Source organism: Lepisosteus platostomus, chromosome 24 (genome assembly GCF_059453375.1).
Source record: "Lepisosteus platostomus isolate fLepPlt1 chromosome 24, fLepPlt1.hap1, whole genome shotgun sequence".
NCBI lineage: Eukaryota > Metazoa > Chordata > Actinopteri > Semionotiformes > Lepisosteidae > Lepisosteus > Lepisosteus platostomus.
This window is the reverse complement of record NC_142634.1, coordinates 12,597,971-12,624,380: the sequence shown is the minus strand read 5'-3', so window position 1 is coordinate 12,624,380 and position 26,410 is coordinate 12,597,971. Positions and strand designations below refer to the sequence as shown.

General features: G+C 35.6%; 1 protein-coding gene across 2 annotated transcripts in view; it reads left to right on the top strand.

Annotated features, from left to right (window-relative positions):
• Positions 1–26,410, top strand: part of LOC148641687 (transmembrane protein 132C-like) — a 173,312-nt gene that overhangs the window by 133,507 nt on the left and 13,395 nt on the right. For both annotated transcript variants that reach the window (XM_088618035.1, XM_088618034.1), the window contains exon 5: positions 14,316–14,459. In XM_088618035.1, coding sequence (XP_088474161.1) covers positions 14,316–14,459 — 144 coding nt within the window. The remainder of the gene's footprint in view (positions 1–14,315; positions 14,460–26,410) is intronic.

Sequence of the window (26,410 nt, the reverse complement as noted above, 5' to 3'; positions counted from 1 at the left end):
CACAGTTTATTTCTATGCATATTAACTTATTTTTTTTATCTCTGCCAGGTTCCCTTCCTTCTGTCGATATGCATTCGTATTCTTAAAAATACATATCAGAGTGTACATGAAGTATGCTACTGTATATACTAGTACAGCCTTTTGCAGACATTCTGAAATGAATAAATTATTTTTAATGAATTTTATGAATTATGATTTTTTTCCAAAAAGCAGGTTTGTTAATTACTATGCAGTCCAGCAAAGTTAAAATAGGTGTGTTATGCTGTAAGTGAAATTCATTTAAAGCATCAATGAGCCACTGGTCGCTTTGAAGAATTATCTTTTAAGCATGGGGCTTTTCTCAGTACAAATGAAAGTTAAAGAAAAATCACTTAAAGGTGGTTTTTTTTTAATTAACCTTACTCATAATGATGAGTAAAGTTACACAAAGCACTACACAAGTTCTCAGAAGTAGTTATATTCATAAAAGTCAGCTTGCTTAGTTGCAATGTAACTTTGAACTTGCCATTTGACACTAGTGACTCCAACTACATACTTTATATATAGAAATGTACACAAATTCACTTTAAACAAAAAAAAAATTTATTCCATGGGATTGCCTTCCATTCATAGTTCTACATAAGTTGCTTACTTTGTTTGATGGAAATTAATATATTCCATTACAGTTGTTTATGAAATACAATTGTTAAAACAGATGTAGGAAAAATGATTATATAGATCATGTGTATCAGATTCATTACGATGCATTATTCATTAATCTTCATGGCTAGGGGCCAGAATTATCAGGATAACCTGTACCAGTTAACTGAAGCTATCAGACCATCATGTAGACATTTAAAAATATGTCTGTAAAATAAAGCTTTTTTAAGTACAATGTTTGGAATAAGCCAGTTGTAAAACTATTTCTACAGAGAGCAAACACAGTGTTTTCTGTACCCCTTCAGTCTCTTATTTGATTTTGGTGGAAGCACTTGCTGAAGATGTCCATAAGCTTCTTGTTAACTGTTGTTTTGTGGGGAGCTGTGCAGGAGATGCATGGTACTGTATGGTTTGCAAGACAGTGGAGAATACTTAAGAGCTCAATGTGTTCTCCTTGATCAACTTTGCCTTCCTTTATTGATGGTGACATTATTTTGCCAACGATGTCACAAGTATCATGTCTTATCTCACACGTGACAGAAGCTCTTTATTCAGTTTCCTTTATTTGTTGCTGCACATCATGGCCTCATTAAGTCATTGTCAGCCCACAGGGCAAGATGCCTCCAGTCTGATTCCATTACTCACAGATCTCTGCCTGGCTATTACATAAATGAGTGTGAAAGTAGGGCCAAATATATTCGAAGGCTACCAACTAACCTGTTTTTTTTTGTTGTCAAGGTATATATTTTTCTCAGCAAAGCTGTTGAAATGTGCCTGTTTCAACAGGTCCAGAAGAAAAACAGTTGACAGAAGCTTGAGGGGAAAATGAAACAATGGAGGATGATTCTTGTACAGTAATCTGTAACCCAGGGGTTTTACATCTTTAGATAATTCATCACAATGATAGCGCAATGTTTTAAGGCAAAGGTGGCAATCTAACAGCCCTCTTTAGATTTTTGCAGCTGAGTCTGAACCTGTTGGTTTGCCTTTGATTTTTTTCATGCACTATCAATGTTTTCATTCCTGAAATAACCATACAACACATCCCTGGCATGGTGCTGCTCATTAGTTTATGTTCTGTTTGTTTGACTGATGCCTTTGTTTGGGATGACTTGCAGCTAATCTCCATATAAGGCATCAATGCTGCAAAATAAACACTGCAGTGATTCTGTAAAGTGATTTTTTACATTTTTAGGTGCAGCAGTAAGTTGTTCTTATTGCAGTGAGTGGTTTAAACGTTTAGATTGCACTTATTGGCCAGTAGGTGGCTAAACCTGGCGGGGGTTGCAGGTTTAAACACCTTGAGAGTAAAACAGGAAACTGTTGAAGCAGATCACAAGCTATTGCTGCTGGCTTTATAGTATTAACCCTCACATATCAACCTTGAACAGCACTGGGAACCTCTTTTTCATCTGAAATGGTTAAATGGATGTTGCTATCTGATCAGTCTCTACTCAGCCTTACTTGAAGGAGTACATTGTAGTTCAGGCTATGGACAGCATGTGTTGTCTTTATCCTGTGTGTGCAGTGAGTTGTGATGCATTGCAGTTCAGCATTTATATTCTCCCCAAGAGCAAAATCAACCACCCTTGAGACATTCTAGAATGTCCCTCACGTTCCTCAGTTCCGACCTTGATGTGCTCCAGAGAGCACTGTAAAACCCACTCTAGTTTATATTCACTAGGGATAGTCCCTCCATCCCTGACCCTCTGATCTCTACAGTATTGCTGGTGTATTTTTCACAAGCATCATGAGGATTCTATCCTGTGAAGTTAATACCAGTGCCAGTCCTTTGTCATCTTTTATTCAGCATCTACTTCTGAACTAAACATGTTATTTGAACAATCCTTTTGAACAAAGGGACTCCTGTCTGTAGTAATAGTCCTAAGACCACCTATGTGTTCTCTCAGTACCTGTACTGCAGCTTAAAGGAGCCTCTGATTTGCTGTGAATTTCCCTGTCGTTTAGATTCCTGCAATCTCTATGATCAGTTCAGGTCTTTATAATTCTTCTGTTGCTCCCTTTTTAGATTATGGACTGAAATAAAATAACTGTCCCAGGAAACAACATTATTTTATATAATTTTATTTATCTTTCTCAGCAAAGCTTTTGAAATGTGCTGTATATCAAAGTTTTCTTATTATTGACTCACAGAAAATATGATGGGATATCAGTGCTGAACATAGCATCGCTACACAACCTTTTCAACATGGTGAAATGCAGAATACCCCCCCTCACATACGTCCTACCACACAGCTTTTATACAGTAGCTCTTTTTCCAGTAGCTGAAAATCCTTTTTTTTTCTGAATAGCTCATTGGCAATTTGCAGTGCAGCAACCACAGAACACCTTTCAGAAAGCATGCAGTATTACAACAAGAATTAGAAAAGAGGCAGACACAGGTGTGCTTTGCTGTTCTTTCAAGACCACAAGATGGATATCCAGCTTTGATAGTTTTGAGAACAGTGTATTGTTTTTCCTGTTACAGTTTTTATTTTCCTGTTCTCATTTAATGAGACAAGCTGTGTTCTCCTTCTGTGTATCGTGTGAAAAACAATGCCATTAGCTGTTAAGTATGCTTTAGAAGTGATAAAGCAGATGAAGCTGGTGATCAAAGACTAATGTTCTACACTCTTTATGGGCCACACAAAGCTGTTGTCTTCTGTCTTCTTTCCTACTCTCTACATTTTCAATTTAAGTACCATTCTTCCAGGGAAAGAATAGGATGATTCTAGTAAATCCATTTTTAAGAGTTGCCTGTAGAACAGTTTTTATTGTTTCCATTAAGGTCTTAATTGCGTTTTCCTATTATGTAATATGGCACAAATCTTTTTGTTTCCAGAAGAAAATAATAGTTACTTTTATAATTTTTCTCCAAAGACCATCATGCAGCAGTATTATAGCTCTTTAGTTTCATGGCTTGACTGAAACTTGCTGACATATTTCATTTTGTAGTGTTGTGTCTTATGATATCTAATTTCAGGACTTATTATTTTCTGGCACTAAGTTCTAAATGATACAAAAATACAAATTTATTATTATAAATATATACAGGCTTCAATGAAGGCTTTATTTTGCTTAAAGCAAGAAACAAATATTCACAACACAAGGCCAAGTATTGTCCCATCACTATACTTAAGAACGGTGCATTTGAAAATCGATGTTAAAACATTAGTGAACCAATTCACAGAAGCAGAAAGTCTCAAATTGTGGTCCATAGACTATAAGGTTACATACTATAATTATATCTGTAGATATCAAACCTATTATCTGAGCCCTTAAAATATTCTGTGTAAATTGGAGCTATCCAAGTGTTCTGTTATGTGGCTTATGAATTAAATTGGGTTTCTTCATGTATTCTTTACTTGAGTTTTTTTATGTTCCCTCAACAGCGAACATTATAAATTTCAAATCCTGGAGCTGCATACTACCTACTGTACCTGCACCTAAGTGTTGTATCTTAAATTTTCTCTGACTTCCAGAGCATACAAATCAACAGGGTCTTACATTCAAAGACTAAGTTTATAATTTAAATATACTATATAACTATAATTTAAATGTTTTCTTTTAATTTTTAAATTTTACAATGATATACCTTAATAGGTTACACACGAGCATGCTACAAAACTAGAAACTTACATCCAGTTATCCATCTAAACGTACTGTTTAAAAATTGTTAAAGGCAACAGATACTCTTTCAACACCTTTTTTCTTATATCACAAATATTCTTGCAAACACTCTATTAGTATAAAAATGCAGACAGAATTTGAAATAACCACTAATCTAAAGAATTTAGGTGTATGTTTAGTTGTTTTGCAGAAGCTGTTTTGACAGGCATGATTGATTGGTGTAGTTCGTGAAATATATACAGAAATTAATGTATTTTATTTATTTTAGTAGAAATACATTGTAGTAACATTTCTTCTTTTTTTAACTCTTCTTATTCTGTATATACTGTATTTTATAATGGAAACATCTCTGTTCTGATATAAGCAGAATCCTGCTTGCGATCAAAGAGTCTTTCCAAGTTGTCTTGTCTTGTATTAAAGTTTGGCAAAATCTGATTCGATCTCCTCATGCAGATTAAGGAATTTCAGTCAATTCAGGTCCATCTTTACCATAGTGGGATGAGACTGTAGTGGATCTCATTCTGCTTTGACCCAAATGTAATAATCAAATTACACAGTAAAGATTACTAAGCTACAAGTAAGAGTGAGTTTAGAAATTGTTTTTTATTTGTATTTTATTCTATTTAAGACAACACTGGTGCTGTTCCTGGTATTGTGCAAAGCAGTGGAAATATATTTCAGTTTTTAGGCTTGGTCAATTAATTGTACACTTAAAATGCTGTGAAATGATACCATTTCAAGGATAATCAAATGTGTACATTGCATTTATTTTAGTTTTTGTCTTCTTAGAATGTGATACAATCATGAGCTGGTAACCTGTTAGTAAAAAAGTATTCACATTTTTTTTTAAGTACCCACCATATGGCACTGCAATACAAAAAAACGTAAAAAACTATGGTAACTTTAATAATAATTTTGCTAAAAAAATACAACCTACTTAAGGTTTACAGCCCCGATAGTTTTTTTTATAATTTGTGTTTTCTTGTTTGAACCATTAATATTTGATTTTCCTGATGTGTTTTGCTGGATTCTATTTTTTCTACTCTGTTTGTTATTTACCATATTGAGTGACAGATATAGAAAAAGTAATTAAAAAACAACAGTGACTAATGTAAGAATATGACACAGGGATCTAAGGTTTTGGTGTTCTGCCAATAGGTTTCAGGTCTTTGTGTGACAGTTGTTTACTTTCCTTGTTTAATCCCTCCTAATCAGATTTAGAAATTCTCATTTTCAGTCATTTCTCTCAGTAGACATTTAAGTACTGTAGCTCAAGCTGTGAGGCCACTGAGTGCAATTTCTGAAACAGAATCATGTAGATCCGTGGGAACTGGTACTGTAAGTGCAGATGACAATCATCACCTTTACATTCCCAAACAAAATAAGACAGGAGCTGCAGAATTTAAATAGGTTGACCAGTGTCTTTGGCTGGTCTTCGCAGTTCAGTAGAGCTACAGTATGTATTTTTAAGTTAACGGAGGGAGGCTGGTGGAAGGGCAAGGTCAGTTCTAAGCAGATGGGAAGTGCAACCAGAGGTTAAGACATGCCTTCTGTCTCCAAAGCTGAGGGTGTTAAGGCTATTAATTGCAAACTAAAATGGAGCAGTGGAATCTGATTGCTTCTGATATAGTCCCCTGTGACTGCTTTTTCAACGTCCCATAGACTTTAAATGGAATCCATGCCATTCTTTTGAAGTGGTTAAGTGCTTGCTTGAAGCCATTAGAGCAGTTTGCTATGATTTACAATAGATATTCGTACATTATGTCTAGCCCTTTGAATTAGTTTATTATCAGAACTTTATTGATTCTGCCCAGAATAACAATTTAACCTTTTTTTTCTGTAATATTTGTCATTAACTGTTCTGTCGTATAGTATCACTGGAGTAAATACATTGTTTTAAGAAAAAAAATTAAATAAAAATGTTATTGTAAGGACTAAAATGGACTTGTTTCTGTTGTAGTGTACAAATGCACATTATTTCCAAAATGATAGTCTATATCTATCCTTTTTTATTTTGGTGTATGGAAGACACTGGTAGTGGTGGTGGGGAGGGGCTGGTCATGAAAATGCTACTGTTGACATTAGAGGACAATACCAAATTCCACCATGTACATGTAAGTTCTCAACAGTACAGATGACAATCCAAATAGCTGCTTAGGAACCTTTGCATCATCCTTTGCATTGTGTTTCCTCTTCTCAACAAAGATTTTTGCATCTTGGAGTGGAGAGAGTACTTCATTCAGTCATGTTATTGATTCTGGCATTTCAACATGCTATCATGCAGTGATCTACAGTATTGTAGTATATCATCTTTCTACTGTACCTCTTTCTGCTTGTTTTTCACTACCTGTTTCTCCCAATTAAAGCACTTTTCAAAGAAGAGTTAAGAAGAAAATCGAAAATCCTACAGCTGCTACAGTTAATAAATTGTAGTCTAAACAAGTCAGACTTTGAGTACATTTACAGACTCAGCAACAATCCTGCATGTTTCCTACTGTGCTAGTTATTATTCTTTCTGCTGTAAGAATGCTGCCAAAAAGCCCTCTCTTGCATTAATGTTTATGTAGAATTATCATAATACCTATGCCACACAATTTTAAAATTTTATATTACAAGTGTAAAATGGGCCTTTTACTATTCAGTTCTGAGCATAAATTCGGCAGTATACTTCAGTATAATTAAAATGGCATAGTGTGTGCAGGATAGAATCATTATTTTCCAAAACGTTCATTTTGGAAATCATACTTTTTCTGAAGTATTTCAGTTGCATAATGTTCTTTTTAACAATCACACACAGAGAGATGAGGTACAGACATCTAGGAATAATGTTTCCTAGGGTTGTCATATAGACAAACCCTATGTGTTTGATGCATTATTTAACCTAACAGTGATATAAGAATAAAGCAATCATTAAACTCACCTAGAATTGGAGTAGAACATCTAAACTTTTAGTGTTTGTTAGTATTCTGGTCTTTCCATTTATGTCCTGATTGTTAAGCATATAACCTTGTTCACATACATTGTTGTTTTGCTTTAATATAATTTATTTAAGTGTAATAAAGGCAGATCCATTATGTTTTAATGGGAGTATAGAGGATCTTGTTAATGGCCTTTAGACAGTAGGTTACGTGGGTGCACATGATCGATACAGGGTTAAACACACAAAAACAGTGTTGTCAGAGATGAGATTACTTACATTAGGTCAGCACGATGTCTTATTCATCTAGATGGATCACTGGTCTTGAAATCTGATTGTATTCATGCATCCTTGTTTTTAGAATCATTTCTATTTCTCCTTTCTTTCTTTTTTCATTCTTGATCGCGTGCATCTTGGGGTTTTTATAAAGGCTCATGTTTGTGAATTACTGTATATGAAGTGCATTGCATCATCTGTCACGGTATTTGCGAAGAAAGACAGATGTGAACAATATATGTCGATGAATTTAGCATTTGTTCCACATTTTTTATTTGATTGAATAATACATATCTCCAGGTGACATTCCACCAGTAGGCATTTGACCTCATCTAGAGGAACCATCTTTTCATGTTGTGATGGCTAACTATACTGGCTCATAGGTGGTGTGTAGGCTAGCACACAGCAGCTGGGGTGCGGCCCTGTGCTTCAATTGATTTTAATGCACTGCACATCACTTGTGCTGACACAATAAATCTTATTTAATTTTAGATTCAAGCATTACACCGAAAGATATTATGCTTTGGAGTACATCACTTCATAGTGTGTCCTGAATTTTAACTTCTAGTGTTAGAAACTAAGATGGCTGAGCTAGAGGCCCTGTGTATCAAGGCAAGACTAGCAAGGGAAATTAAATATGCACAACTGCTAAAGATCTACTGGTCCTAAGCTTAACATTTGTCTAGGGAATTAGCTGGATTGAATATCTATATACAGTACATGTATAAAGTGAAAATATTCACTATCTGCAGCATTTTGACAGATATAATTCTAACATGGTGTCCCTGCTTTCTAATAACTTTTCAAATGGTAATTGGTATAAATCTTCCTCTTCTTCTTCTTTTTCACAGCCTTAGTCCCAGACTGTCCTGGGGTCAGCTGCTTTGGTTGCTCTTCTCCATTTGTCTCTGTCGAGCACATCTTCCTCACTCACTTCACATACCTCCATATCTTTTCTCACACAATCTATCCATCTCTTTCTAGGCCTGCCTCTTCCTCTGTTACCTTCCACCTCAAATTCCATTACCCTCTTTGTTACTTCCTCAACGTCCCTCCTCATGATATGTCCATACCACCGTAACCTCGCCTCTCGCATCTTCTCAACCACATCCACCACCCTACATCGTCTACGGATTTCTTCATTTCTGATCTTATCCTTCATTGAAATCTGCAGAATCCATCTCAACATCCTCATTTCAGTTCTTCTCATCAAGTTCTCTTCCCTCTTTCCAACTGCCAAGCATTCAGCTCCATATAGTAGTACAGGTCTAATCACAGTCTTGTACATTTTGCACTTTAACTTTCTGGGAATTTTCCTGTCACAGATTATTCCAGTTATTTCTCTCCACTTGTTCCATCCAGCTTTCACTCTTTGTTTTACTGCCTCCAGTGTTTCTTCTCCCTTTACCAGTTTTGATCCACGGTATTTAAAGTCATCAACTTGTTTCAGTTTTCCTCCATTTGTCTCCTCAACATTGGTCATAGTATCTCCTCTTCTCTCCATTACCATTATTTCAGATTTTTCTGCATTCATTTTCAGTCCACCCTTTTCCAGACTCCTCTGCCATTTGAACACTTTCTCCTGTAGTTCTACTTCTGAGTCTGCCATCAGTGCCACATCATCAGCAAAGATGAGTTCCCAAGGCACTTCTGTTCTTACCTCCTCTGTCAGTGTGGTAATTGGTATAAATCTGAAATACAATAACTGCATTGAAGCATGGTACTGAGTACTTGCAAATCATATACATTAATGAATTAAAAAAAAAAATCACAAAAGTGCTTTCTCTTGCCAAGTGCTTTCAAAAGTACACCTTTTTATGCTGTTTTTCCTTGGTTTTGCTTTCCATTCGGGCTAAACACTACAGCAGTGCATTCTGAAAGCCACTATATATTTGTATGTGACCTTGTTGGCGGTTTGGTGGCTCTGGGGAAATGAATCTGCACTTGTGGCTGGAAGGTTGCTGGTTCAAATCCCACAGCTGCCCAAGGAATCCTACTCCGTTGGGCCCCTAACTAAGCAAGGCCCTTAACCCCAGCTGCTCCAGGGGTGTGGATAAATGGCTGACCCTGTGCTCTGACCCAAGGCTTCTCTCTCCCTGTTTGTGTGCCTGAGCATCTTATGGAGAGAAAGCTGGGGTATGTGAAAAGAAAAATTCCTAATGCAAGAAATTGTATATGACTAATAAAGTGATCTTATCTTATTGTTCTTGTACTCTTATACTTATATTTTATACTTTCAATCACTGCTAGAAATCACCGTGCTTAGGCTGTGTCAAACTTCACTTTTTGCTGTGCTTCTCTATGCCAACAGTCCAAGCATGGCTTTTAAGTGCAGCATTTGTCTAACGCTATGAAGGCCATGTGAGCCTTGCAATTATATCCTTAATCGACTTATTACTTCCATAACATGATCCATAATTTCCAGCATTTCTCTGCCGGCTGGGTCACTTAAACTACATACTGTAGCATGGCTTTGCTATAGGACTGAACCATTAACCATGTCACGTACTATAAAATGCCCTTTGGAATGGGAAATCCCAGTAAATCAGGAATTCAGTGCTTTTTCATTCCCTCTTTAGGGAAATGGACTTAGTGCCTTTGTATAAAATGAAGAAGTTTTATAATGCACATAATAGTTTCAGTGTAAAAGATAATGAATAGGTATTTCATAATAGGAGCACATAAATGAATTTGTGATTCATTGGTATCTTTTGGCTTGTAAAATGGTAAAATATTAATTTTCTCCCAAATGTCTCTGAAGGCTTTTTTTGAAGGTTTTCTAATCTTTAAAGATTGCCCCCATCAATTTTCCAAGACTACTTAATAGATGCTAATAAATGTCAAGTCTTAGGAGAACGGGATCAGAGAATCTGTGGACTGAATGCTTTATCTGGGACTCGAACTTAAGAGCAGTCCTCTATTGATCTTATTAATGGGGGGAAATGGAAATCATTTTCAATCTCTTGTGAAAACACATTTCCCGGCATCCATGTTTTGCAGTACTTAGTATTTAGGGGTTCCCCATTGAAGAAAGTAATGAAAAAAAAAACAGGATTCAAGATTCAAAACTTTATTTCAATGTTGATAAAGTTGACTGGAATTTGCCCCAGTTCAGCCCACATGAAAATTACTAAAATATTGCATATTACACTTACACATGCACAGTACACATTATTCATTCAGTTAAAATGCAAAATTTAAAATTTTAGGGTCTATTTTAATGCTCATTTGTTTTGTATTTGTTCTTTTTGTATTCAAATATAAACATAATAGAAATTGGTTCAATTTGTACTTTATTATGCGTTTATTATGCTATATAACGTAACATTATCCTTGCAAAAACAGATCTCGACAGCTGAACAATATATAAAGAATTTTATTATAATGCAATGTGATTCTGACCATCCATCTGTGATCACAAGGACTGCCCTTTACCTTAGTGAGGAGCGTGAAAACCAGAGCCTATTTATGAAACACAGAACAGAATGCAGGACTGAGACCACTTGATGCCTCTCCTTCCAAATTAAACTAAAGGGACAATTTCAGCCACCGATTCATGTTCTCCATTTTGAATCAAAAACCTAAAAACAAACTGTGAAATTGCATTTATGGCTTTCAAGGTATTTTACATGTGGGTTACGTTTTAATAAATATCAACAAAACATTTTGCTTCAGTATAAAGAGGGTGGTAAATATCACATTAGTCCTTGTCAGAATACCTGTCAGGATTATTGGTATTCAAAGATTCTGTATTAGCTAATTACCATTAGTATAATTTGGGAATTAGAAAAATGTATCCAAAAATAAAAAGGATAGATGTAGTCTATCATTTTGGAAATAATGTGCACTCAAACAGCAATAACGGGCCAAATTCTCTTATTGCAAAACTGTACGGTTATCTGAGGTGTTTTAAACTAGGAATTTACTTTCTAATAGAATTGCAAGGAATAATAATGACAAAAGACTGCAGATACATTACAGAGCATGAAATTTCGTAAATAATAGCTTAGAATTAAATGTTAGCTAGATTTCTGCAAAAAGTAAGAGTGCAAAAGAACACTATGAAATAATTAAAGGCTGACCTCGTCTCTTTGTCTTATAAATATAATGGAAGTACTGCATAGTCTACTTGACTGTTTAATTGACAAGAAGTAATGAACAGAAATGTCTACATAATTAAATGATTCTGTGTTAATTTTCAGGACAATAGGAACTTGCTCATGCCTGCCTTAATTGCCCTAATTGTCTATTCTGTCATTACAATGAGACGATGTGCCCTTTCGCTGTCTCATGGAAATGAATTCCCCATAGTAGCAGTGTCTGTCCACTGGCTAACAGAACTTGCTTTTTGACCCTATCATAACAAAAGAGATGTAAAGGCTTTAAAAATTAAAACAAAATCTATTCAATCCTGATGGCTTTGAAAGCACAGTAATGATTTATGAATTAAATGCTTAATGTATATCTCTCTCTGGGGACAGGTACATTTTAGGGCAGCTGAAAGTTTTTTTCTTACTTCTTCCTAAAAACACACTTTGCAGGAAGGAAAATGATCATATTATAATCTTAATTTTCAAGACAAAGATCTGTAATCTCTAACTTCATGCTAATTTTCTTTAGCATAAGTGTGATATCATGGCAGGTGGGTCAAGTTTTGGCTCAGCTATGGTAGTTTGTTACACCTTATATACAGTAGTTCATGTGCATGGCAGATTTTGACAAGTACAATTGTTGACTCTTATGCTTACCATGGGAAATGACAAAACTTTAAATATCCTTCCTTAGAGTTCATTATTCTCAGTTATACTCTATCATAGTATATATGGTAGTATAGTATCTCTATCAATTGTTGATCTCTATCAATTCAACATAAAATGGAAGAAATTATAGAAGCTTGCTTTTCTGCTGTCTCTGTGGATTAATCATATAAAATCAGTCCTTGAGTCCTGAAGAAATAAGCAGGTTTATACGTCTTATAAATATACCTGTGCTAAAAAAAGTCCTTCTTGTATTTGTTTTGACTTAACAGTACAGTACATAGGGCATGGCCACCATTGCCTCTGTAGGCTCTGTGAAAGTGAGGTTTTGTCAGTCCCTACAGGAAAGCTTGGAGATCAATCGTGTGCTCTTCTCTTTATTTATAGTTATGAGGATGACAGTGGATGGGGGCCTAATGTAATGGATGACGAAGGACTCTGGTTTATTGACTGAAATACTCAGCTTTCTGTTTCCAGCACAGTGAATTAACACTGTTATTATGCTTTAATGGACAGGCGAAGACAGCCACTATTGAACAGGCTAATGTTTGCTGGTTTTCCAGAGGACACTGAGGTCTTGAATATAGTGATTTCCTCATTCACCGTGGCCCGAGCCCTAAACGGATTATAGTCTCCTTAATCAGCTTGCTTAAGGGCCCTGTCCTTTTCTTTCAGGTAGAACTTAACTAGTATAAGAAGTTTTATTTTTACTTACAGTGATCTGTATATTTACTCATATGTTACTAAGAGGGAACTGGGGTGGGCTCCACAAATGTGAACATGTAGGAATCATATTCCTGCAATAGTATTCAAAAATAACTTCATTCAGACTATGTCTGGGTGCCTGGGAAGTATTACTCTCCTTAAATACAAGTTCATTTTTGTGCTGAAATTAAATGTGGTATTGAAAAGGCATTGAGGTAAGATTTGGGGTATAGGATATACTGTACAGTAGGTTAATGTTATGCTGCTATAACCAGAAGTCAATTAGGAAAACTGTGTTTTAAGCCTTTAAAAAAATCGAGTGGAAGAGAAGAAATGCAAGAGAAGTTCATAATTTCCGTTTTAAATTTATTTTTTTTACTGGAGAGATTATTAGTTGGAGTGTTGAAAGGGCATTTAGGTGAGAGCTGGGGTGAGCTAGGGTTAGGAAAACAGGAAGGTTGTTAGGAAAATTATTGTTGATGTTGTGTTTAAAAGATGATTATATGAGGTCCAGATTAATCTCTGCTTGAAACTTTGATGTGTCCATATTAAGCTACTAGCTCCTCTTAGACTCACTACTACTGTATATCTAGGCCAAAATACCACTTTACATGTAGTAGTATTGACAGAAAAATGCAATAATTTCTTTGAGGAATCCTTATAGTAACCTGAGAAAAAAACTGTAAAATTGACCAGATTCAAACAATATCTTGACCCTTTAGTCTATTGGTTACTAGTTTTCGATCGACTCAATCGAATTTCAAAAGCCAGAGAATATCTTGTTCTTTGGAAAGTATTATTTTCTGTCCTAGAAGTGGATTTTAACTGAAATTGAGGATTGTGTTGAAAAGACTCCAAGAACATTTCGAACCTAGCATAAGCTAGATAGTATTAGGGAAAACACACGGTTGTAAGCAGAACTTATAGTTGTGTTTTAAATGCTGAAAATAGGAGTGTGAGCTCCAGATTGTGCATTGCTTGAAACTTTGATATGTGCCCATTTTAAGGGGGATCTGTCTTTTTAAGCCTAAGGTTGTACCCAGTCCAATTATTCTATCCAAATTCTATCCTACTCAGTAGATTAAGTAAATTAATATACTTAATGTCAAAGTTAAGGTAAAAAATGCGTAAGTAATCTTAGTTAAAACTCAAGCATTGCTAAATAAGTCCTTTCAGAAACCTAGAAATACCTAAGTTTCAACTAATATCTCAATCATTAGCATTGGGTTCTAGTTTTTGACACAAATTATTTTATTGTTAATGCTCATGTATTCCACAGCCCATTTCGCACCCTTTATCAGTTCATCTTGCTTGCTCTAATGTCCATCTTCATATTGAATTTTAGGATTCCTTATGTACTGTATAGGTGACTTATGCTCTTCTACCTGCAGGACACAGAGATACTGAACACAGCCGTGCTGACAGGGAAGACGGTGGCAGTGCCGGTGAAAGTGGTGTCAGTCGGAGAGGACAGCACGGTGACCGATGTGTCCGAATCTGTGGAGTGTCACTCTGCAGATGAGGATGTGGTGAAGGTTCGTATGGTGCACTCCAAAGAAGAGTTTGCAGCCTCTGCAACAGAAGTAAAAAATATCAAAGGTTAGAAGAAAACGTCGCTGAGACGGGGATTCCCAACTGGGGCATCAGTCAGTCTGCAAAACCTGTTTTTGTTTTTTCTTCTGTTCAGATAGACGAGTTTTCTAAAAATTCTACATTTTCTTAAAAACCTGAACAGAATTTCATTTACTGCACGTATCCGCAAGGCACTTTCTTTTCAACTTTGCTTTCCTGCAAAACTTTTTGAAATAACCACCAAGACAGAATTAAGATTTCACAAAGTTTGCTGCCCTATTAACCCCACTTCAACGCAAGTGACAGGCTCTGAGAAAGGAATATTCTAATTCCTTATGGATTTAATTATCTGCTGAACACTTCAATACACTGTGTCAGTCTGATGATGTAACTTAAAAAAGAAGAAGAGAAAACCCTAGATTTTATGAGTCTGTCAAACTTATTACAAGTACAAAGGGAGTTAAGTTTTTAGTACTGCATATCAGCTGTGAGTAGAATTAGCAAGGTGATTGATGTATTGGCTTTCTGTTGTCGTTTCTTTTCTTCTTGAAGTGTCACTTCTAGTCAGTCTGCAGTGCTCACTGTAACATGTCTTTAATTAAGCCAAAATTAAATGCTAAAGAAAAAATAAGCACCCGCTCCTGCAGTAATTCGATGCTCAAAGAAGAGAATGATGGTCTTCCATCTCTGCGTGGCATTTTGCATTGTCAGCTGGGTGAGTTGCGAATTACCACAGAATAGACACAGCAAAGGCCATTTAAAAGGAGCTGACACTACAAGGGACACTTTTTTGTCTCTTCCAATTTGCATTTCTCAGTACTTGTATGTCAGGAGAAGCAGTGGTGTAGCCAACATTGTAAAACCAGTAGCTTTCATTCTTCCACCTTTGTTTTCTTCTTTTTCTGTATACTAGAGCTCTTTTTTTAGGTGAAACAAGTTATCCTTTCTAAATTTGTTCACTTGTGCTGTAAATTGCAATAGATCTTATCCGTTTCCATGACAAATGTAGAACTGGGAGAATAACGAAGGACACCTGATCCTGAGTGGGCAGAAATTCCTTTAGGTGTAGGAATGTACTGTAGCATTTGGTTATTTGATTGTTCTTTTTAAAATTGCATATCAATTATATCCATATTGTTAACTTAAACATACAGTAGCACAGTTAAATTAGCGGTAGCTGCCATAGAGCTGGGAAAAAAATGGAGTAGGTATTTTTTTTGAGGTAGGTGTGAAAAGGCTTAATATTTTTATAGACATTAGTAGATGTTTTTTTTCTTATTTTAGAAGAAAACACCCCTAATGGCACTTGCGAGAATAAGGCTTTTACAATTCCCACCTCAATTTCCTAAAATGTATTTCAACGTTTATCCTTGGTGTTAATGAAAAACATTATGTTGCTTCAGTTTTCCACTGGGATTTCAGTATACTGTTTTTCGCACATAAACAAAATCCATTATCTGCTTAGCACATGATGCTTTGATACTACCAAGGGTTTTAGTATTATATAATTTCACATTTCAGACAACAAACTTAATCTTGTACTTGTGGTAGTTTGAATGTACGGCGTTATGTTTGCTTTTAAAAATCAAGCTCTTTTAGTGGGTTGTTCAGTTAAAACACTGAGTGGATGAACTCAAGCTAACTCCTTCCTCCTTGGAGAGAAGTCTGAAGTGAGGGAATTTAAAGATCACTGTTCAGAAAGGTAAAGAAGAGAGTCAGATACAAATAAGCTCTACAGGGCTGTCAGATTCTGTCTTCGTTTGTTGTAAGACAGGCTCAGATTATTGATGTAAACTGACATTAATATCCTTTGGGGTAGGATGCTGCCTATTAAATAAACACCAAGTGACATTTAGCCTGAATAATTAATTGTACCAACTTATCCTTTATTATTTAGAATTGAGATTAATGTTTCTTTAAAAGGGTTACATTAAATAGTATGTTTACTTCTTCAATCTAATCCCACAACCTCTCAATCATAATCATAAATGAGCAAAATTGAAAAGCCTGTGAGTGATGACTTTCAAGGTAAAGAGGAATGCTATATGAATTTATGTTGTACACTTTATTTTAAATGCTGTTTCTGCTCATAAAGGCAATAGAAGGTCTTCAAATATGTATGTCTTTTTAGAAAAGAGCTTTCGTTCCATGATTTGTGTTCAGTATTCCTTTGCATCTCAGTATTCTTTTAGGACTTCATTGATGCTTTGTCTCATTGACCAGACATCCTAGCCCACTTCGTTCACCCTCCTTCATCCCATCCTGTTTATCATAGTTATTATTCCACTGGTGACTGATAATTCACTGGTGAATGACTAATACGGTCTATTCACACTTGATGCTTTCCTGCTGCTGTTGAGCTTTAACATTTTAAACACTGAACATTATCCTGCATCCATTATTAATGCTCAGTGTATGGCTATTCCTCTGCTTACCAAGGAAGCTCCGTTTATTCAGCTAGCGCTGCATGCTGTGGATATTCTGATTGACCCAACACTGTTCACACGAGAGAGCAATTAAGTGAAGAGGCTGCTGGAACTGGAAGGCAGCCCAGAATGATTTTCAGTGCGGTGGCGCCAGCTTCTTCAATGGAGCTTTCTATACAAGCCCAGCCAGGTCTTTCTTTACCAGCGATCTGGAGATGGTAGTGGGCTCTTGCAAACACAAACACGGCTCTAAAAGACGGCTTCGCCGGGCAAACCTAGGCTTTCTTTTTCTATTTAACATCTGAAATGCGTGTTAAATCACATAGGATAGAAGGATTTTGAATAAAAGCCAAAATCAAGTAAAAGTCTTGTACAGAAAAAATGCCCTTCTTTCCACTAAGTTTCAAAAACCATCATAGTCATAGTCTATATACAGTATGCCTGGCTCATTTCTCACTTTTTTTAAGATCACATCTTAGTTGTTTGGTCCAGATTGTTCTTTTATGTGCTTCTAACAAAGTCACAACAATGCTTTATGCAGTGCTACTGGTGAAAGTTTAGTGTAACTTGATTAGGTACCAAATTAATTTCGTGTTCATGTTTCTGTATGCACTGTATGCAGTAGCTGGGAGCACTGTATTTTAATTTCAGAACTATACCCAAAGAGGTTTTGTGTGTCACTGTGATCAGAACTGAACTTCGGCTTGACTTTGGTTAAACAAACATTCTAGCTCCAGACAACTCAAAAGGTTTCAAGGTGTAAAAAAGATTTTTACATCTAACATTGACTTCAATTCTAAATTTAAAACAGTTATTGCATCTGTATGTTCTCAGACTTCTAGTATCACACATGTTAACTCATTTTATTTAGTTGTTATGCAGTCATGCTGATTGGAGTTAGCCTAAAATATACAGTATGTCAACCAATGTGAAGTGGTAAGATTGGTTCTCATATCAGGCTAAACTGACAAAACCATTTTTACTTTTTCACTGTTCTTTTAAGAAGGTGAGGAACTATCCAGTCATATTGATCTTACTACTAGTTTCAGTTTTGTTTTTTAAATATTAACATCTCGTTTGACTTTCATTTCTGCTACAAGAATAAACAATACTTCCTCCTAGTTTGCTAGTTGCACTTCCTACTTCCTCCCAAGACTCCAGAAAGTGAAAAGTAAGAAATGGAACGGAGAATGATAGCAATTCTTTAGTATTGCTCAGGTTAAAATGTGAGAACATACTGTAGCAATAAACCTACTACCAATTTAATCAAATTCCCTTTGGGATCAATAAAGTCTTATCTATCTATCTATCTATCTATCTATCTATCTATCTATCTATCTATCTATCTATAAGGAATAATGCATATAATTAAGATCTATTTTGGGTAATACACAGTGCCGTTTATTGCTTACTATGGTTTGAATACCCTCATACTAAAATAATTTGTAAGTATAACAGGTCCTGTATACAGTATTCTATGCAGTCAGTATTACACTATATGAAAATCTCATACCTTTTAAAGTGAATCAAATTCATTGTTGAAATGAAAATCATTTGTTGTTTTATAATCATATGAAATATTGATGTCAAAGCATCTGAGTGTTTTTGTAAAATCTGGATAGATTTTATTACAAAGTTGCAAGAGATTGTGTGCTGTTTGAGGTTCTCCCCAGCTTGAACTATTAGATAATAAGCATGGCTTCTGGAGAACAAATCTATTGTTCATCATTAAGACAGAATGGGGAAGCAATATAAATGATTTATGATATCTAAAACTGTGAGAATAATGGAGAAAAGTCACCAGAAAGTTATGTCTGGCTTAGCTATTTAGATTTTCAACATTGAGTATGCATGCTCTAATTAACACAAGACACTTCCTAGTCTCCTTAAACAGGACACATGGAAAATCAATTTTCATGACAGTGGATAATAAAACAGAATGTGAAATATTTGTTCTCATCAGCCTTTTAGACAGATAAAGAAAATAGAAAATATTTTGCCAATACAAAATGGTTTATAATACAGTTAATCTGAATTCTTTAAATACATTATAAATACTGTGTATATAATGAAGAGTGTTGTAAACAGAATGTAAACCATTATTATGGCAATTCAGGAGACTGCAATAACCCAAACAAATGAAGAATGCATGCATAAAGAGAGAGACTGAAAAGTTACATACTGTTTTGTATATATTCAGCTATTTGTGATATTTCATAGAAAGACAGATATTTTTTTGACATTTCTTTTAGCATTATTTCTGATTTCATCCCAGAGATGCAGTACTCTGAAACAACTAATAGTACAGAAAGTAATACTTTGACCTTATAGTTTGGTGAACTGTCCGACATACACTTTGCACTGCTTATGCTTGTACAGTGAGAATGAAGTTACTCCTGCTTGTACTATAAAGCACTGAATAAGCAACACCATAAAACTTAATTTAACTATAAAACAGGAATTAATTATTTAACATTAGGGTCAGTCGATGTTAACCCAACCTGAGTTCTGTGAGGTCAACACTTGAAATAATTGAACAATACCTTTGCAATGCTGTGACAAACCATGTTGGTATAAGCACTATGCACAATTTATAATTTTATGTATTTATTTATAAAGCATTTTATACTTTCTCTTGTTTTTTTTAGTTAAGGCTAATATTTGTGTACATAAGTAAACTACCATAAATGTTTATTGTTCATATTTGGGGTTGTATTAAAGTGTGATGAAGATAGATTACAGAGATAAGTATTTTACCACAAGTCTTCAAGTCTTCCATACAGCAAGTCCAAGAAATATCAGTTAGCCATGTGCGCCACGAAGGGTTTCAGTTACGAACACATGCTAGCATTTTGAAAGAGGTATTTTATTACTTTAAAAGGAAGTTTGAAATGACTGAATGGATGAAAAAAATAATATTTCAAGCCCCCACCGCCACAGGCTGTTTTGCATTTTGATTTCTGTTAAGCACCTACCTGGATGTCTGTAGTGGAGTATTCATTGGATTACTAACCAATGGCAATGTCAAGGCAAAGACAGGAAAAAGGATGGTGACCCCCTCCTCCAAATGCTCTTCTAACAGGGAACCCCACCCTTCACAGTGAAGATGATTGGAGCCCCCCAGAAATTAAAGATATGAAGGAGACCCTCACCCCAGAAACTGAAAAGGACACAATAGGGGGCAAAGGTTGTAACTCAGCAAATCTTGATTACTACTTTTAAATAATTTGACTTATTTCACATCTGACCAGTGTCTTCCACTACACAAAATATACCGTATTCAAGAGGCAGAGAATTTCCTAGATTCTGGCTGATTTGACAAGGAAGGAAGACCCAATAGCATGTATGTTTGACTGAAGGCTGTGGAAATTCTACACACTATCAGTTGTTATTGATTGTTTATAGCAGGATTGTTCAAACCTGGTCCTAGAGGGCCTCAGTCCAGCAGGTTTTGTATGCCATTTTAAGTCATTAGTGCTTTAGGAAGTGTGAAAAAGCTGTTCAAGCCATCCAAATAATAATAATAATAAATAATGAAAATACACATATGAGAGCTGAACTGAAACAAAGCCGAGGCCAGAACTTGACTTCCTTGGCTGAAAGAATGAGGTAGTAGTATTAAGAAAATGAATAAGTAAGGAAATAATAGAAAATACCCTTGTTTTTTTCCCTTAAATGTATCCGCTTTTTGTGTCAGATTTTGGGAGTTGCAACAAATCTGAGAACATCTGCGCACCAAAATACAAATCTGAGTATTTAAAACTTGGGGAACATCCCCTGACAGGAGAACTGTGTGTCAGCAGGAGAAATAAAAGTTTGCTCCACCGAAGTGACTAGCTCAGTTGATGTAGTCTGTGGACTGGTTAATTGCTTCTGTCAAGCTGACTCTATGTTTAACACATAGACAGGCCCACCTTCATGCTTTATAATCTTATCTCTCATATCTTGTGTTGATTGTATCTGTCTGGTGTGTCATTAATTTCCAGGGCAGCTCCAGAGACAGCCTTAATGTCTTTGGTAAGTATTCTCCTGTTAGCTGCTTAATGTGTCTGATTAATGCGACACGAGATTTTCAGAGACATTTATGATACCTTAAGGAATGGATATGACAATGAGTTTATAACTCAGAGTGGAGTCATACCTATCCTGTCCTTTCTCATGCTTTTATTAAAGTAGAGTTTCCTATTTCTGAGAACAGAGTAGTCAATGGAATGTCTCTGTAAATCAGAGTATTGATCAACAAAGAAATTATTAATACAGCTGCTCCAAGGCTAAAGCAAAATATGCCCTTCTCTATTGTGGGAGCAATGTAGAAAATTCTGGCTTAATTTTTAGAGTCCTTTTTATTTGTAATACTGCAGTGCTATTCATTGAAAATTGCAGGCATTCTGAATAGATTAGGATACTATATCATAGCATGGAATTAATTCTCAGAAAACTACCACAATGACGTATGGCTTGTTAATCAGTCTTAAAGATTTTAATTTATTCTAGCCTGTTGAGAACATCTTTCCTTGGCTCAGAGTGGGGAGTCCTGATGCATGTTCAGTGATATAATGAGATGTGAATCTAAGAGGGTTCTGTTGCAATGAATTTTTTAAACAACTTATCACACATCAGTACAATTTAATTAACCAGACAGATCTTTCAGCTCTTGGAATGTCACAGATGTTTGTATTTTTTTTCCTTTCAACTGGATAACATTTTCTGGCATTGGGTACAGTGTAATTTTGATTGTTTAACGTCTTGACTTCTCTGTTAAATGCATGTGAAGAAATTCTACTTCATGTTGACTGTAATTCTACCATTAATGATTTAACAGAATAATAAATCAGAGGTCACATCTTAGAGCTATTGATTAAGGTGCTTATACTTAACATGAACTGCAACAGCCTGCATGTGTAATGGATGAAATACTGTATTTTGAAAAGCATGTTTTAATTGATTAGATTTAAAAGTAACTTAATATTAGAGTATGCACACTAAATAATGGACTGACTAACAGAAATCATTTTGTTCCCAAGGCACAAATTATAATTGGAGGTGCATTATGTAGATCCAGAGCAGGTTTTTTTTGTGTGCGACTAACTTTAATGATTTGAGTGTGAACTTCAAAGGAATAAGTAAAGGTCAATTCCATGCTAAAAAGACAAAAAAGATGAAAACAATATTTTGGCTGTGGAGCCTACCACTGTCACGTAAACATGACACCAAAGCTGAAACAATGTTCTCACGTTTTTCCTTCTTTTCAGCATGTAAATTCATTTCTACCTTTAGCTTTAATGATACCCAACATTTTACATTTTGTAAAGCGACTAGAAAGCCACGTTGTTGAAAGAAAGGTTTACTTCAAAGAGTGCCTGAATGGATTCAGATCAGTTACTGTAAACCAAATGAGATACCTGGGAGGAACTATGTATTTGTAACCTTGCTTTATGTACTCATGATATGTTTGTGCTATAAATACATATTTAAACATAGCAGCTTAGTAAACATTATTCAGCTGTTTTAAAATTATATGTATTTCCAGTGAATTAATGCTTTTAATCCCCAGTTCTAAATGTTGGGAAACATAAAAGTCCCCCATAATGTTTGTCCAGTTAAAGGTTCATTTTACCTTTCAGCTAATTTCCCTATTTCCCCTAATACCCTTTCTCTAGAACATCATCTGTGGATCATTACTAAAACTGGAACCCCAATAAACTGTGTCCCTCCAGGAACAGAGTTGGTAACCTTGGTTTTAACTGCATCCCCCCTTTACCAGTCATGTCAACTATGCAAGGGAAAGTTAGCAGTAAGGGGGACCCTAATTGTAGATGTCTGAGGTCAACAATTAAGTAGAGGAATGTATCAATCTACTCCAGGTAATGACTTTCTGATATCTCTAGAAAGCAGTCCACTTAGCTGATTGCTGGCTTCAGGCTGCTTTTGTTGGAGCTCCAATCTATATGGGAAAGGATCAAGTCTTAACGGGTACTTGAAAAAGGCTTGTAGTAAGACTCTACAGAGCTTAACTAGCCCTTCACATCTGGTCAGAAAGAATTTACAAAATGCCATGATCAGCCGAAGCATCTATCACTTTCCTCCTCGAAGGTGTTTGAGCAGTAAGTCAGTCTTTCCCATTCAGAAGGTGTCAGACGATGGGAGGTAAGATTGCTTGTTAAGGTAAAAACATAGAGCTTGACTGTGTTAATAACTGAGCAAGCTCAATTTCTTCTTTAAAGAATTCTTCAAAGTACATGTAAAGACAAAGGCTGAGTTTTGATTGAGTTAATGTTGAACCAGCCCACTTTTTTTCTTCAAAGAAATCTTCAAGGCATATGTAAGAATTAGTATGATCAGAAATTGAATACTGCAGGAAAAGGAGGTTTCTTCTTTTTAAACTGCCTTTTTAAGGCACATTTACAGTATGGATTAGTATTAAAAAACATTGTCAGCTCTCAGCTGACCTGCAGTGCATTTTGTAATGTTTAGGATTGAGATTTTCATTAAATCTTTGTTCTTGATAAAGAAGTTCATGTATGAATGTTTTTTTTTGTTTAATTATACCACACGGATGGCTAATATTTGGGATACAGCCAAAATACACAGGGGTGAATAACTTCTTATTGGACTGCAAAGACTGCTGACTCACATGCCATTCATTATTTAAATGACTGGATTGATCTATTTACTTAATTGGTCAAAATACATTTACTAGGTTTTAATCAGTTTGCAGATAAAACCTCCGGGACTGTGGAACCAGGAAGGCAGGATCAATCATTTGCTGGCACATTAAAGGTGGAGTTTGTAAACAGTGAATTATTTGGGGATTCATGTAAAATAGAAGGAAAGGCTTACTTTATGTGCTTTTTAAATGTACATTAAAATATTTACTTTGGATAATGTGCCTAGGCTGTCTCTAATACCAAAGATGATGAACATATTTACCTTGACTTATTTACTGTAGTTCTTCTGTTCCAAATATGTGCTCCAGAAATAAATCCTAAAATACTGCTTTCCTGTTTCACATTGAATATAAAATAAATCACATGGAAACAGAGTTGTCATTCTGTCCCCTTTCCCCTTGAATCAAGCTACTTTTATGTAGTTTGTCCATTCCAGTTCTTCGTAAAAACACTTTGCTGAGAGAACAATTTAAAGGAGCACATTACTGAATTACAATAAGGCGCACCATAAGGTGTCAGACTTATTTTTTTATGGTTGGCCAGATTTCAATGTGTTTCATGTGAGTCATGCATACTTAATGTATCAAAATATCAGACCATTACATACTATTATTTGTAGTGTTTCTCATTTTGGTGTATTGCAAATTCAGTTCTACAACTATTGCTATTGCTCTCTGGAAAGTAGCTACATCTTGCTAAACAACCAAACATGTCAGACTTCCATGAACTTGAATAAATATATTTTTTACAATTTACTTGAGGTACACATTGTTTATTTTTTTCTTCAATACAATATTTACAAAACCCTTATTAATACTTTTTAGAATCTTCTCTCGAGATAATATTAAACATTTGGTACAATTTCAATACAACCAATGTTTGCTTGGTTGCTGAGCTTGCTCCAAAATTTGGTGGAGGTGTACGCTATGTACTGTACAAGACTTGCACTTTTTGTGCAAAGATATGCCCGTCAGGCTCGATCTGCTTTTCTTCCAAAATGTATTTCTTGGTCATGTGGCTGTGTCTGTGGTCTCTTCACAAATGTGTTTAAATGGCTCCAGCACCTCAAGAAGGCTGATTTAAACAGTAAAAGCTGGAAGGAAATCAGTCAGTAGCAACAAGCTAAATCAAGGCATCGTTACCTCAAATGAGGGCTGGAGTGTTTCTCTGAAATGAAAATTTTTGAGCATATGGTTTCCAGTATTTTGTTAGTGAGTCTATATTTGTGAGGATGTTGCCGTTTGCCTTGTCCCATCTGTTGTTTGTCTTGTTAGCTGTGGGACTAGGCTTTACCGATTTCAAGGCAACCTCCCACTCATCTTTTTCCTTTGTGGTTGTAAGTACGTTCTTAGAAGGATCCATGGCAAAGAGGTAAAGCTTTAATAAACCCTTCAATAAAGCAAAGTTTCCATTTTCTCCATCTTCCTTTCCACAGCATGCATATCGCAGACTCAGAACGATGGAGATAAAACTTTCCCCAAGGAAGACTGAGATCTGACCAAGGGGTGTCCATGTGTGGGAGTTCATGAACAATGTTACAGCTGAATCATGTGTGAGAGTAGAAGCACTACAGTTAGCTCACAAGTATCCCGGCTGACCGACAAAAGTAAAATTCCCTCTGTACCCTGCTTTACTCTCGAGCAAGTGGTAGTTGGTTTGGTAAAGAAATACACCCATTTTATTGCTAATGGTCTCAGACGTTATGAGGGATCAAGTGTTTGTTTCATCATGGAAACAATCTGCCCAAAGCCATGTCCATTTTAAAGGAAAAATAGAATTACACATTAAGACATTATGTAGCCTGTGTTACTGCAAAGACCACTTTGAAAAAAAGTTTTAGAAAAATTGGTTTTCTCACACAGTTACATATGTCTTCTCCTTGACAATTTTTTCAGACAAAGATAGGCTTTTTTGAGACAATGTAAACCACTGTGTATCATATTGAAATCATATTAAATAGAATAGGCTTCAAAAGCTGAGACTGTGTATGTTAGAATACAGGGTTTCTTTTACAGTATCTTTAGTTTGTGTACTTGTCCTTGTCTACAGTAGCGCTGAAAGAAGATTTTCCCTGGTATTCACTCAGCCAGTTTGTCAGTTGTTCTCTGTGTGAAGTATTCATTGATGCCGTGTAGGGTACCAAGGCTGTTGAATGAGGCTGCAATGGACTGCCTGTCAACTAGAGGGAATACAGCATGAATTACTGGCATGGTGTTTTGATCTCTTTACATGGCACCTACCACTTATAACACTTATGGACCTTAATATTACACTTCATTTTCAAGGTTGATTCAGTATGATATTGCTATTTCCACTCAGACTGTATTTTCATTTGTAAAGTCCTGTCTTTTATCTTGTTATGCCCAAATTGCCAATCAAGTGACCACTGATACCCCATCTAGAACCCAAGTTGACAGAATAGATAAATTAATATTTTTAACTTCAAAGAAAGACAGAAAAAAAGATGTACAATTGTGCCTAAAAGTAAAAATGAACATATGTCCCAATAGGCCTATTTATATGACAGAAACATAATGTGCAAGCATTTCTTCCATCTGTTTCTAGAGAGATCTCTGTGAATTAGGTTCTACATTGCGGTTTTGGCAGGGTGTTTCATACACCCACAGATAATTTTGTTAAACTGGTCCTCCTGTTGTAAGTACTGATTATTCACTTACTCAGCAATTCTAACCTCTATTCATGCTGTTGAGTTAGCAGCAACACTAGCAATCTGAGATGATTCTCACTCCCTTTTAGTACCAGTCCAGTGACTCTGTGTTTTTTCCATTCTCCTCTCTTAACTCTGTTACTTGGTCATTT